This window comes from Empidonax traillii, unplaced genomic scaffold (assembly GCF_003031625.1).
Source record: "Empidonax traillii isolate 1590-97213 ecotype Southwest subspecies unplaced genomic scaffold, ASM303162v1 scaffold1060:size1239554, whole genome shotgun sequence".
In the NCBI taxonomy this organism is placed as follows: domain Eukaryota; kingdom Metazoa; phylum Chordata; class Aves; order Passeriformes; family Tyrannidae; genus Empidonax; species Empidonax traillii.
In genome coordinates, this window is record NW_020956253.1 from 1,196,100 (window position 1) to 1,209,684 (window position 13,585).

Consider the following 13,585-nt stretch of genomic DNA (forward strand, 5'->3'; position numbering starts at 1 on the left):
TTTTTTTTTCTCAGTGGAACAACCAGAAATTTTTACCCAGCGAACGCAGCGCAGAGCTGGGGCGAGATTTGTCCAGAGGTGACGCGCCGGGGCGGGAAGTGAGCAACGCATCCACGTCCAACACATCCCTGCCGAGCACGGGATCGGAGGGGGGAGGCCGGGAAGGTGGGGGAAAAGGAGGGACGAGGGGGGGCCACTTACATGGTAATGTTTCTGCACGGTTCTTTTGGATCATTATGCAGAGCTGTAGCACCAGTTGAGGGGCGCTCTCGAGGAACGTTTCCAGGAGGCGCAGCATGTTTACGTCTGCATATTCGTACATCATAGCCCAGTAGAAACGCCGCTGGTGTTCCTTCCGCCTCTGGCTCTGGATCCCCAGGTACATAGTTCGGATATACCTGCAGCAAACACAGGAGGGAAAGCTGAGTGCGAGGCTTTGGCGTGTGGCAAAACCCGAGGAGGGCTGGGCCAGCTGTTTTGGGGACAGGGAATCTGGGGAAGGCATAAGGCTTTTTTCTCCTGCAAGATCTGAGAAGTACTTTCAGAATCCAACCAATCATTAATGCTGGAAAAGACCTCCAAGGTCACCAAGTCCAGCCTTTGACTGAATGCCACCATGCCCGCTAAAACATATCACAAAATGTACTTCATCTTGCACAGGTGGAAAATCTTTACCTTGCACCTCCCAGACGTGAAGCCTGGGGGTAGGAAATGCTTGTGAAGCACAAGAAAGCAACTCTTTCACTTTGTTTTCGTCATAAGAAGAGAAGCTACTTGAAAAATACTGGTCATAACGCTTGGTGGTGGATTGACAGACCATCTAAGTCCCTTCAGCACTCTGATAAGGAGGTTTTGTCCCCAACCCCAGAGTTCAAGGAGCATTTGGACAATGGTCTCAGGCACAGGGTGGGATTCTTGGGGCTGTGCTGTGCAGGGCTGGGAGCTGGACTTTGATGATCTTTGTGGGTCTCTTCCAGTCAGGATATTCCACGACTGTGTGACCTGGCCCTACTTCATCACAGCTGGAGACAGGAGACACCACCCTCACCTTCAGCACACGTGTGACCCACAGATGCAAAAGGCCACAGCTTGCCACTGGTCAGCTATGGAGACTTTGGGCAATGCTGGACCAGAAGGAGGTGCCTTGTGCATGGGCACTGCTCTACCCTTGCTTCTGTTTCCACAGACCTGCAAACCTCACTCTGGGGGGACACAACTTCCCCTCAGGGGACATTTGGGCAATCTTTGTGAATGGAGCTGACCAAGGCAGGGTAGCACAATGTGCCCAGGTGCCACAGCACTCATGGCACCCTCTCCTAAAATGGGGTGCTTTCTAACGCTCACAGGTATCACAGAATCCTGGAATGGCTGGGGCTGGAAGGGACTTTAAAGATCATCTTGTTCCATCCCCCTGCTGTTGGCAGGGACACCTGTCACCTGTCACAGGTTGCTCAGAGCTCCATCCAGCCTGGCCCTGGAACACTTCCAGGGACTGATGATCTAATACTGGGTCTTCTTCCTTCTCACCCTGAGTGATGGCTGTAGCCTTTTTTGGGATGGGAATCATTTCCCCTAATGCCAGCCCTAAAGTTGGTCATCTGAGCCAGTCAGTCGATGGAAATGTCCCCTCCCGGGACTGTTCATCTGTCCCAGCTCCAATGCCAGCACGGCAGTGGGATGAAGTGCCTTCTGGAGGCTCTGGGAGGGCCTCACAGCACTAACTGGGGTTTCGCCAGAACGATTAGATCATTCCTTGCCGCTCGGGCGAGACTGAACAGCAAGGAAGAGCAGGAGGCACGGACGGGAGCCTCGACAGCGCCTGTGTCTCCAAATTACACCCGGGAACAGGGAGCCGGGAGGGAAGCAGAGGCAGCTCTGCAAGCCCTGCCTTTTCTCCAGCACCTTGTCCTTCCTTCCCGTTCGCACTTCACACGCACAGAAGACGAAAAATCCCGAAAGAAGTCCGCAAGGACACGAAAAATGACGCAGGGAAGCCACCAGATGGGGCTCGAAACTCGAGAAAAATGCTACGCCATGCACACGCGACACTGGTGACACTGGTGTGACATCCTCAGCAGACCCCGAGTGGGGTGGGAATGGCTGTGGACCACCTGCTCTCCCAGTCCCCAGCATGCCAAAACCAACACGAGTGCTTGGCGCTTCCCTGGAAGATCCCAGCCCCAGAAGCTGCAGCACAACGGAGGGATCCTGCCTTCCCTTCATCCATGCAAGGAATTAAATAAATGCAGTTCAGCTGGAAAGGCAAAGTCAGAGAGGGTGTAATGGTTCAAGGAGAAAGCAGAAGCAGCAGACCATGCAACGGGTTTTTATAATATCAGCGACACAGGGCCACCAAAACCCAAGGTGATGGTGCCCATAAGGTGCTGCCCACGGGCAAAGACACCATCATCCCTGCCAAGCTCTTACCACCAAATCTGTCCTGTAGTCCTGGATGGCCTCCCCTCCCCAGAAGCTCTTATTGCTGTGTATAATGAGACTTAAACTCCTCTTCTGAAGCTTAAGCCACTCATTCCTCAACTCCTCAGCCATGGACAAGGAGAAGAATTTATTCATTTTCACCCTGCAGCCAGTCATTTGCCTGTTTGCACATAGTTACCACATAAACCCTTCTCTCCAGACTGAAAAATCCCATAGAATCACAGAACCATTAAGGCTGGAAGAGAGCTCTAAGATCATTGAGTCCAGCTGTTCCCCCAGCACTGCCAAGGCCACCACTAACCCCTGTCCCCAAGTGCCTCATCCCCATGGCTTTTAAATCCCTCCAGGGATGGGGACTCCACCACTGCCCTGGGCAGCTGTGCCAGGGCTGGGCAACCCTGGAAGGAAGAAATTGTTTCCAATATCCAACCTGAACCTCCTCTGGCACAGCTTGAAGCCATTTCCTCTCGTCCTATCCTGTGTTTCCTGGGAGCAGATCCCACCCCCCACCTGGCTCCCCCTCCTGTCAGGGAGTTGGAGAGAAAAAGAAGGTCCCCCCTGAGCCTCCTTTTCTCCAGAAAAAAATTCTTTCAGTCCCCTCTCACAGGTGACCATCTCCTACACCTCTTATCTTCTACGTTGCTGTTCCCATCACCTGTCTCCAGTTTTGGGTTATTTTTAAGGCCAAAAAATACTTTTCCCAGCACTCCAGGCTGGCTGAACCGAACCACAACAGTGACATTGAGTCACTCAGAAAGATTAGGAAGAAACTGAAGATGGGACACCAAATCCTGCAACGATTCCTCCTTGATCTCCAGGGATTCACCACCATCCACACAATTTAAGCCTGAATGTTTCTCACTGGCCACGGTGAGAGGACATGACAACGACTGGTTGAGACAGCATGAAAGGACATGATAATACATTGGATTAACATAATTTCCTGATCCTGTCTCTGTCAATGGCCAGAACAGAGGCAAGGACAGAAACACCAAACTGTCCTGGTTGTTGAACCCACAGCCTTTGGCAAAGGTCAGCTGTGTTCTATGGTTCCACAGAGGAGGAAACTGAGTCATACAGCACCAAATAGGTGCCCTCAAAGTTTTTTTGGCATTTAAACCCAGATCTTTTGGTGCCTCAGGAATCCCTTGGCCACCAAATGGTCCCGGCACGAGAACAAAGCAGTTCCAAGGACCGTTTGGGGCTGAAGGGAAATGAAATTCCCTGTGTACTCTTCTTGGTCCATGACAAAATACGGTGCTCTCTCTTCAGTTTCCTTCAAACCCAAATCTGGCAAAGAGAGGAAAAGGAGCACTAAAACCCCATTCCCCCTTGGTGCCAGTCAGTTGTGAGCTTAACTGCGAAATATTCTGAGAATAACTGGGAAAGGCAGTATTTCTACCTGGAAGAAATACTTTCAACAGAAGGCTTCCAACAATTCCTAAATACCTACTTAATTAATCAACAAAAAACTTCACCCAGCTCTAGGGTTAATAATTCTTAACCCTATTTCCAAACACAAATGTCCAACACTGGTGTAAGCAGTTTTATTCCAGTTTATCTGTTTCCTTGTGGTATTATATTTACTCATTTGAGGGTTTTTCCTACTTTCACTAACACTGCTTAAGTGTAGACAAACTCTGAAGAAAGAAGAAAAAAAAAATCAATGTCATTTCACCTGAAATTTGTTGTTCTCGGTCAAGCTGGTACCAAACAGGCTTCTATAATTAGACTTTCAAATCCATATTCGGGCCTGATCTTCAATCTTTAGCAACTCGATGCTTCCTCTTATGTCAGAGAAAACCATTCACTGCTCTGTGTTTTTGAAAATCAGGCTAATTTATTTATTTAAGAGCTTAATTTTGGATACAGGAGCCTAACTTTGGACTTTTTTTTTTTTTTTTTTTGAATACTGGCTATTTTTATATACGAGTGTGTGTATATTTGTGCATATTTTTAGTTCCAAGTCTCATCACGGCTTCAAGAGATAGAACTAATTCGGGGCTGGGAGGAGGGATTGGGGAGATTCTTTTTTTTAATTTTTTTTTTTTACTTTTTTTTTTTTTAATGCACAAAGGGTTGGCTGTCCCCTCCCTCCTGGCAGGATTCCCAGAATTCCTGTTGGTGTAATTACCCTCATGCTTATTTACTACGGATGCTGCAGCAGCACATGAACTGCACGGGGCAAAGTCACTGCTGTCCCTGCGCCAATGGAGCCAAAGCCATTGGATCCACAAATGTGGCCAAATAACCTCTGGAGAGAACCACAGGAGGCAGGAGATGCTCTTGCTGTAAAAAAAACCCACCCCTCCCCCCCAGTGATGCAGAAAAAGATGCTCCACGTGGATGGCAGAGGACGGATTTTGGAGGCAGAGGCTCTGTCTGTGTTGTTAAACAAAGAGGACCAAAAACCAGCCTTTGTCCTTGGCCAGCTGGCATGACTCCACTCCGTGTGGCTACAGCCATGTTAGTTGGACTTGGCCATGATTTCCAGAGACTGTTGACAGCAGAACAGGGTGGAGTATTGTAGGATGGTGCCTGAGCCTTGGCACAGTTTGATTTTCAGAGGTGGCTCTGGGTATCACCACCAGGAGGATGCCTCAGGCAATGGGCTGGCATGAGATGAAGAGGATGTGGATGGGTGAGAGGGTCACATCAGCACAGGCCTTGGGCTGTGCTTTGAGGAAAAAAGAGCCCTCATGGCCTGGCCCACACAACCACAAGCTGACCAAGGTCAGGAATCTCAGACTCTAATAGGCAGCAAAGGACTGATCACTTTTCCTGAGGACAGGGGGCCGAGACTGATGACAGAAATCAACTCTCCCATCCTCCAAAACGAGGCAGCTGCCATCATATTCATTACTGAGAATGATCCCTAGTGCCTAGAGAGTCCTGCACCCTGTGCAGGTTATGGTGACTTGAAAAGTCCCAGTAAGCCTGGATAAATCCAGTGATTATGCTCAGAATTGAGTGTAGAATTGTAGAATCACAGAGCACCCTGAGTTGGAAAGGACCCCAAAGGATCATTAAGGCCAACTCCTGGCCCTGAGCAGGGCATGATGAAGCTACAAGTGCCCTCAAGCAGGCCTTGAAATTGCCTAATTTACTAGTACAGGTATAAAGACAGAGGTAAAGAAGTAGTATTTGATGTACTCACTCCACTCCCAACAACTCCAGGTTGGGAAACTCTTCTTGACTGAGCACAACCAATTCCTCCTTTCAGAGAAGCAAACCTTGGCTTGAAAATGGGAGAACATGCTGGAGAAGCCAGAAAGGGGCGTCTGGGGAAAGGAGCTCAGAAAATTAACTCTTTCTAGCCCCAAATACAAAGCACTGCATAGTGAGGGCTGCTGTGGGAAAAACTGGCTCCGTCAGAGCCAGACTCAGTCAAAGAATCACACTGAAGATCATAAGTCCAACCATCAACACAAGACCACCGTTTTCACCACCAAACCATGTCCACAACTGCCATATCCATGCTTTTTGAACACCTCCAGGGATGGTGATTCCACCACTGCCCTGGGCAGCCTGTACCAGGGCTGGACAAGCTTTTCAGTGAAGAAATTTTCCCTAATATCCATTTTAAACCTCTCCTGGCACAGCTTGAGGCCATTTCCTCTCCTCCTGTCCCTTGTTCCCTGGGAGCAGAGCTTGACCCCCATCTGGCTCCTCCCTCCTGTCAGGGAGTTGCAGAGCCAGAAGGTCCCCCCTGAGCCTCCTTTTCTCCAGGCTGAGCCCCCCCAGCTCTCTCAGCTGCTCCTGCTGCTCCAGCTCCTTCCCCAGCTCTGTTCCCTTCCCTGGACATGCTCCAGCCCCTCAGTGTCTTGTTATGAGAGGCCCAGAATTGACCCCACGATTCATGGTGTGGCCTCACCAGGGTGTCCACACAGGGGGACGGTCACTCCCTTGATCACACCAGTGCTGGTACAAGCCAGGTGACCTTGGTCTGCTTGACCAGCTGGGCACACTTGGGTTCATGTTCAGAATTTCACCATGGCACTACAGGAGCATGTTGTGACCTCGGTGTCATGGTATCAACTGTATGGATGGACACCACCTCCCTCATCATCCCGTGGCACCAACCTTCTCCCTGGTGCTCCCTCCTGGAAGGAGAGGGGTGGGATGGAGCACATTATCCCCCTGACAGCTCACCCTCCTGCCACCTCCTCCACAGGCTCACTGTTGCAAGGGGCCATTAGCCTTGAGGACTGGAGGGTGTTCACGGATTAAAAGCCCCCTCCTCGGAAGGGAGGAAACGAGGACGTGGAACTGCTCGGCTGGAAGGCTGGGAGCGGAGGCTGCCTGAACATCCCCTTAAAATGAGGTTATGTGAGGCCAGATCTCAGCTGGAGTGAGCTGGCATCCACAGGGCTCCAGCAATTTACACCAGCTGCGGCTTTGGCCCGCTTTTTTAATTTTAATGAATTATTTTCCTTCTGAAAGATCTAAAAGGAATATAAGATGCGGCGCTCAGGCGGTGGGGGAGCGTGGAAGTAAAACGCTGTCTATTAAAAAAAAAAAAAATCAAACCCAAACTTGCAGTTCCCATCACCACCAACGTGCTCAGGATCAACATTTGTTAGTGTTTGTTTGCTTGGTTATAATGTCACAAGTTTTAGTGACTAGGATTCACAGATGGATTATTGCTGTCACAAGTTTTGAGTATCAAAGTAATAACTACAGGGTCCCATCCGGGTTCTGATACATCTCAGCTTCATCTGGCTGCTTCCATGGCATCAAACTCCTCCAGAACAAGGAGCTGCATCCAAACTGTCTCTAGGGGATGGTTCAGGGCCTGAACTAATCCTCAAAGGATGCAGGATTTATTTACACCACTGATGGTTTTGTTGGGCCAAAACCAGGCAGGGGGCTATTGCTGAACTGGAAAGGTCACTTTCCCTCTCAAAAGCAGGAAAGGAATCCTTATTTCTACACAAAACCTTCCTCTAACCCAGCCTCTTCACGGGTCATGCCAAGCACATACAACTACAATCTCTCAGCATTTTGATGATCTTCATCCTGATTTTCAGAACCAAGGTTCTCAGAGCTTTCTGACAGTGGAAGTTGCCACTTTTTGGGATTTCGTCATGTGGTTTATACCTAAAAGTGAACAAAATGCAACAGAAAGTGTATTCATCAAGTTCCAGTCTTCCTGCCTTGCCCTTTCTGCTCTCTCTTGCCCAGTAAACATCCTTCAGTGTACAGCTACCCCTTATCTACTTAATTGTTTCTACCAGCTCCTATTAAGCTGTTAATAATCTCCATTCTGTGCCTTGTCGTACTTATTGGAGGAGAATGTTTGCTGAACACAAAATAAGCTTGGTCCATGCCTGCAAGGCACTTAAACGCATGGCATGACATCATCCATGAGTTGTGTAGACCAGTAGGTCATGAAGGACTCTATCTTTGAACACAGGATCATAGAATAGAATCACAGAATAGGAAAAGGCCTCCAAGACTGAGTCCAACCTGTGACCGGTCACCACCTTGTCAATCAGCCCAGACCACCAAGTGCCACATCCAGTTGTTCCTTGGACACCTCCAGGGATGGGGACTCCAATGCCTGACCACCCTTTCAGTGGTGAAAGAGTTTCAGTGAAGAAACTCTTTCTGACAGGGCGTTTATCATCATCCTGGTGTCAAACCTGGAACTCCAATGTGAGACTTGATCCACCTCCTCACAACTTCACCGTGATCCAGCATCAGGCTTTGTTTGGAGTCACTCACGACAAGATCACACAACAGCCATTTCATCAAGGTGACAACATTGCATTACTTGCCTATATTAATATCTTTTAATTAGACTGTACTCCAGTTTACTGCATCAGTCTCTTCTCATGTTTTCTAGCACCCAGACATTCCTCTTGGCTCCTTATTTCCTTATCCCTGCTTGAAAACTTCCCTGAGTGAGTGAGAATCTTGAAAGCCTTGGCCAAAATTTTAATGGATTAAATTTTGGTTTTAAAGCCAAAGGGTTGTGCCAAGGCAGACTTTTGGAATACCCCTATTTCAAAGGTGCAATAAGCAGCAAGTTAAAAAATTCTGGTCTTCATGTGAATTAAAAGCCCCATTCTCCAAATGCCTGTATTTGAGAGGGAGAGATACTTGAATGTCCATTTATATCAGAAACACTTGCTTTTTGCAAAATACTATCTGCAACTGAAATATCTGCTTGAAAGGATGAAAGTCCCAGTCTTCTGCTGCACGGGAGAAACTGTTGTAATTTCATATTCTAAGCCAATTTAAAGCTGTTTTAAAGCACAGATGGCTTTACTAGACACCAACTGCAAAAGAGGCAGCTGATTTATAAAACTTATGCTGGGAAGGATCATATCATGGAATAATTTAGATTGAAAAGGGGTTTTAGAGGTGTCTGGATCAAGGCTCGGGGTCTTGTGCAGCTGAGTTTTGAAAATCTCAAAGGATGGAGACTCCACAGGCCCTCTGGGCAACCTGTGCCAGCACTTAAGCACTGTCACTGCAGACTCAGGGAATCCTTCAGGCTGGAAAAGACCTCAAGACATTGAGTTCAACCATCAATCCAGCAGCACTGCCATGTGTACCACTAAACCATGTCCTCAAGTGCCACATCCACCGTTTTTTGAACACTTCCAGGGACAGTGAAATGATTTTCAGCGCAAGATCACTTTCAGTATTTGAAGAAAGTCTACAAATCAGCCCCTCCTTGGAAAGAGTCAATTCCGTCAAATGGTTGAGGGAGATAATTCAATCACAGTGCTGTGGGATTTTTAGGATCTGTATCCCACAGCTTTGGTATTTGCTGATTTAACTCATAGCTGATAATCTGGGGGCTCTGATGCACAAAACAGGGTGCTCTGATAATTTCAGAGTAGTGTCTTCAGCAGTTGAATGGGACATACACCTGTATGACCTTCTCTGGTCATGGTCTTTGTCCAAATCCCTTTTTTTACTGATAGTTTAAGCAGATATTTGAGGCTGTGAGACCACGGGCAGGGCTGCAGGTGTGATTTCCTTCTGCTGACAGGCACTGTGGCCGTCACCTCCAGCTCATGCACATGGCACAAAAGTGGGGCAAGGGCATCACTGCAGATAAAGCTCCAGAGGCCAAAGGTGCTTGAGCTGCTCATTCCCAGGTTGCTCAGTCTGGGAGATGTTTCTGGCATCCACCTTTGTGACTCCTCTCCTTTCCCAGCTGCAGAGTAAATTTTCTCTGACTCACAGGCTGAAAGATCACAACCAGGAGGAGAGAAACAAACCATAAGGCTCTGATTTGCCAAACTTTCCCAAATCTGGTTGTTGCAGAGCTATCCATGCTTAGCCAGACCCTGGCCAGTATTTCTTTGTTTGCAAAAACAGTTGAAAGTTCTATTGGAACATTCATTCCAACCCCCATTTTGGAAGCAGCCAGGCAGCCTCTCCTTGCTGCGTCCCCATGGGCTGCGGGATTCCCCTGGATATCCAGGTTGCAGATTCCCTATTCCCAGACCTTTGCTCAGTAAATCAATACGGAATCAGAGAATAGCTTTGTAGCGGGAGCTCCCGCCGTTCCGAGCCAGGCTCGCAGAAATCGCGTTTATGTTTTCACTTGCCAATTATTTTGCGAGATGTAGAGCTCTAAAATAGAAGAACGAGCCCCAAGACCTCTCCAGCACCGGGGTATGAATGCCCTTTTTTTTTGATTTTAGTGTGGGAAGCATCTCAAAGGAGCAGGGTAGCAGGGGATGCTGGAGGGGGTGTCAAAGCGATGGGTGCTGCACACACATGTCACAGCATCCACCACACGTGGGACGATCTCACATCCTAGCACTCAGCCAAATGCTCTCTTTTTACCACAGATCTCCCCCCACCACAAAATTAGTTATGAATACTTAAACCCTTCCCTATTTTGCACATAACTTATTTACTTAAAGGATACTCCGGCACCTCCTGCTATCGCCTCCGGCAAAGCCTTCTGTTTTAAATCAAAGCTGTTAAATAGCTTTACACAGAGAGGAGGAACTTGGACTCAGACTGAATTTTTCCTTCAAGTGTGTTTGCAAAAATTTGGTTTAATGTCAGGGCTCTCCACTTGGAAATAGAACGGCTCCCAGTCCAGTGAGTCCTACGGGAACAGGAGGAGGCCTTGAAAATGAAGTGGAGGGCTTTTGATTCGCTTGTCTTGGCTCCAAGCAAGGGAAGTTTCAGGGAAAATCCAAAGAAATGCCTGAGGGCTACCAAAACATGAGTGTTCAAGTGCTTGATGCTAAGAGACCCGTGGGAATAGTCGCCTTGCCCTTTGAATGGGATGGGTCATGTTACACCATTTAACCCAGATGGTCTTGAGAAGTGATTTGGCATCCTGTGGACCCACCAGAGCCACAGGATATCTCAGGAGAGGAGAATTTGGCATTGCTCTGGGATACCAGTCAAAGGTAGGGACACATCTTCATCTCCTCTCGGTTCTCTGCAAGCCTCCAAGATCTGTCAGTGAAGGATGCAGAGCAGGAGAGGGGAAAGTCACGCCTTTCAACAGCAGCGAGTCCCTTGGAGATGGAGACTCACTGGTCTTCTCTTCTAAGGGTTTTCCACATACTGAGGAATTTAACAAACCAGTCTGGGGCCGTGAGTCCAATGATCTGAGCAGAGACTGCAGATTGCCTGTGGTCTAAACCCTCAAAAACTGATGTGGACCCGAGAGAGAGCCAAACAGTAACACAACTGGGTGCTTATTCCTTCCCTCGGAGGGAAACATTTCCTATTTCCAGGCTCTGGCTGCTGGGGAAGACAAGGGGGTCATGTCTCTCACTGGGAGATCAGGGAGCTGATTTGGATTCTAGAAGAGCATTCACTGAATTTGCAGTATTTACTCTCTCCATGGCCCTCAAGGTCACTGATGCTGAAGCAGGACATGAAATCACTGGACAAGACTTTTCCATGCAGCACAGTCTCTCCTAACCCCCATGAACAGTGGCTTTGTAGAGCTGAGGAGGTGGATGCTCCAAGAGTATTTTAACAGCACGCCAGAAAAACACCAGCCAGGAGGAGTTTTGGGGTGGGAAGGACTCTGCTTAGGAAAAGGGGAGCTGGGTCTTGAGGACCTGGGGGGAGCTGCAAAAGAGCTGCTGCAGAGCTGCCAGGGTCAGAGCTGTGGCTCGCTGCCAGCTGCAGCGAGCCCTCCCCGCCGCTTCCATCCCTCCCTGGCACACGCCGCTGCAGAGCAAAGCACCAGGGCTCCCAGAAAATCCTCGGGATGCTGCTCAGGGGTGCCTGAGTCTACCCCAGCCTTGCGCGGGACCGTCACGGCCCCGGGACTGCGCGTTCAGCAGCAGCAGCACATCCCCGGCTCCTCCCGTGCTCCAGAGGCATCCCTGGAGCAAAGCTCCCGCCGCGGCGGCTTTGCGGGAGGGGGGTTGAGGCTGTCGCCTGCGTTTTGCCATCCCTTTCAGGGGAAGGAGCTAAAAATTGGGTGAGCGCCTGTGAAATCCTGGAAGAACAGCCTCAGATCAAGGGCTATTTTTAGTTCCACAGAAGCTGCGCATACATTAGCGAGGGCCTGCCTTCCTCCCCGGGCTCGCAGAAATCACACGGTGTCCTCCCAGCCTGCCAGGAGAGAGTTTAACCCTTGTTGTCTCGCCACAGTCAGCCCCATCCATCTGCACCTCCATATGGACCCTGATGGGGGCCAGAAAAGGGGACAGAAAGGTTTTCATGGGCATTTTGGCTCTAGTCAGGTGGAGGAAGAATTAGAGGGGATCTTTGCCCTGTGGACCTTATATCTGGTGCCTGGTGAAAGGAGCAGGAACTGGAAGGAAACCACAGAAATGGCATCTGACTCCCATCACCATCAGCCCTGGCTGAGGAACTGCCACATTAGGGGCTGAGGGGGGCAGGGGGATGTTCAGAGCTTGCAGGACCCGAATCGATGCCTCATCTCCAATGACCTCTTGTGATGGCCAAGACAGATGCCCTTCATCAGCTGCTACCTTCAATGGACCCACTGTAGAATCATAGAATCGCAGAACGATTAGGATAGGAAGGGAATTTAAAGCTCATCCCATTCCAACCGCCTGCCATGTGCAGGGACATCTCCCACTAGATGAGGTTGCTCCAAGCCCCTCTAACCTGGCCTTGAGCACTTCCAGGGATGGGGAAGTAAAGCACCATGAGGTATTTAATCCAAACCTGCAATCCTTTAGCCATGTTTTCCTGGGAAACAAGACCTCATCACCACATTCTCAGATGCTTGGTGTCACATCTCCTTCCTCCCACCGGCTGCGTCTCCTCTACTCCAGACACATCACACCAGGAAAGCCATGGCTTGGACCCACAAAGGGAATGAGGCCAGGGATGAGCTCACCAGCTCGCTGCAACTCATGATGCCTTTCAGCACACAGTTAACAACAAATAATTGCAACATTTATCCCTACTTTTTTATTTTCCCTCCAGGATGAGGAGCAAACCCTGCATGAGGGGCCCGCCGATGCTCTCCACGCTTCTCACCCGCAGTGCCCGTCGGCCCTGCTGCCCGGTGCACTTTAACATTTTCCAGCTCTTTAATATTTATTACCTCTGCTGCTTTGTATTACTCATCGGCTATTCCTGGCCAGAGGAAATGCACTGGTGGGTTCTGAAGCGTGGATGGAGGTTCTCTGGGTTTTTTTTGGGTGGGGGGGCCCTTGGTGAGGCAGTGCCTCACAAACGCTGCTCCGTGCTCGGCCCACACCATTTCCCGGGGCTTTGGAGAATCCAATGAACCTCATAGTGGCTTTTCAAAGGCCACCAGGATGTGTTAAACCACCAGGAGAGGACACACAGCCTTTCTGGGAGGTATAGGAGCCCTTGCCTCAGCTGATCCCTGCAGAAACACTCCTTTTCCCCTTGGAAGTCCACCTGAGCATCCTTCCCTGCTTCACCTGCAGCTATTTTACGAGTCTCCTCCCAGCCCCATGATTAAAATTAACCACGAGCCTGGCAGCAGCTTTGCCTGCTTGCAGGATTTCTCCCAGCTGCTGGGGGCTGCCAGTAAGGAGATATATCTAATAAAATGAAGCAGGTCAAGCTATGCAGGAACCTATGGATGGCTGAAGTTGCAGTTGTTTCATTTAGCAGTTAACTCCTAATTAAGACTGATTTAAAATAATATGACAAACAGGACCACTTTCTAGTGATTGCATCCAGGAGAAGA

At 49.2% G+C, this 13,585-nt stretch overlaps 1 protein-coding gene across 1 annotated transcript in view; it reads right to left on the bottom strand.

Annotated features, from left to right (window-relative positions):
• Window positions 1-13,166, bottom strand: part of XKR6 (XK related 6) — a 35,159-nt gene extending 21,993 nt beyond the window's left edge. The window contains exons 1-3 of the mRNA XM_027904481.1: window positions 12,968-13,166; window positions 9,589-9,657; window positions 202-398 (exon numbers count right to left, since the gene is read on the bottom strand). Of these exons, the coding sequence (XP_027760282.1) occupies window positions 202-398; window positions 9,589-9,657; window positions 12,968-12,990 (289 nt within the window). The 5' untranslated portion in view covers window positions 12,991-13,166. The remainder of the gene's footprint in view (window positions 1-201; window positions 399-9,588; window positions 9,658-12,967) is intronic.
• Between the last annotated feature and the right edge of the window lie 419 nt (window positions 13,167-13,585).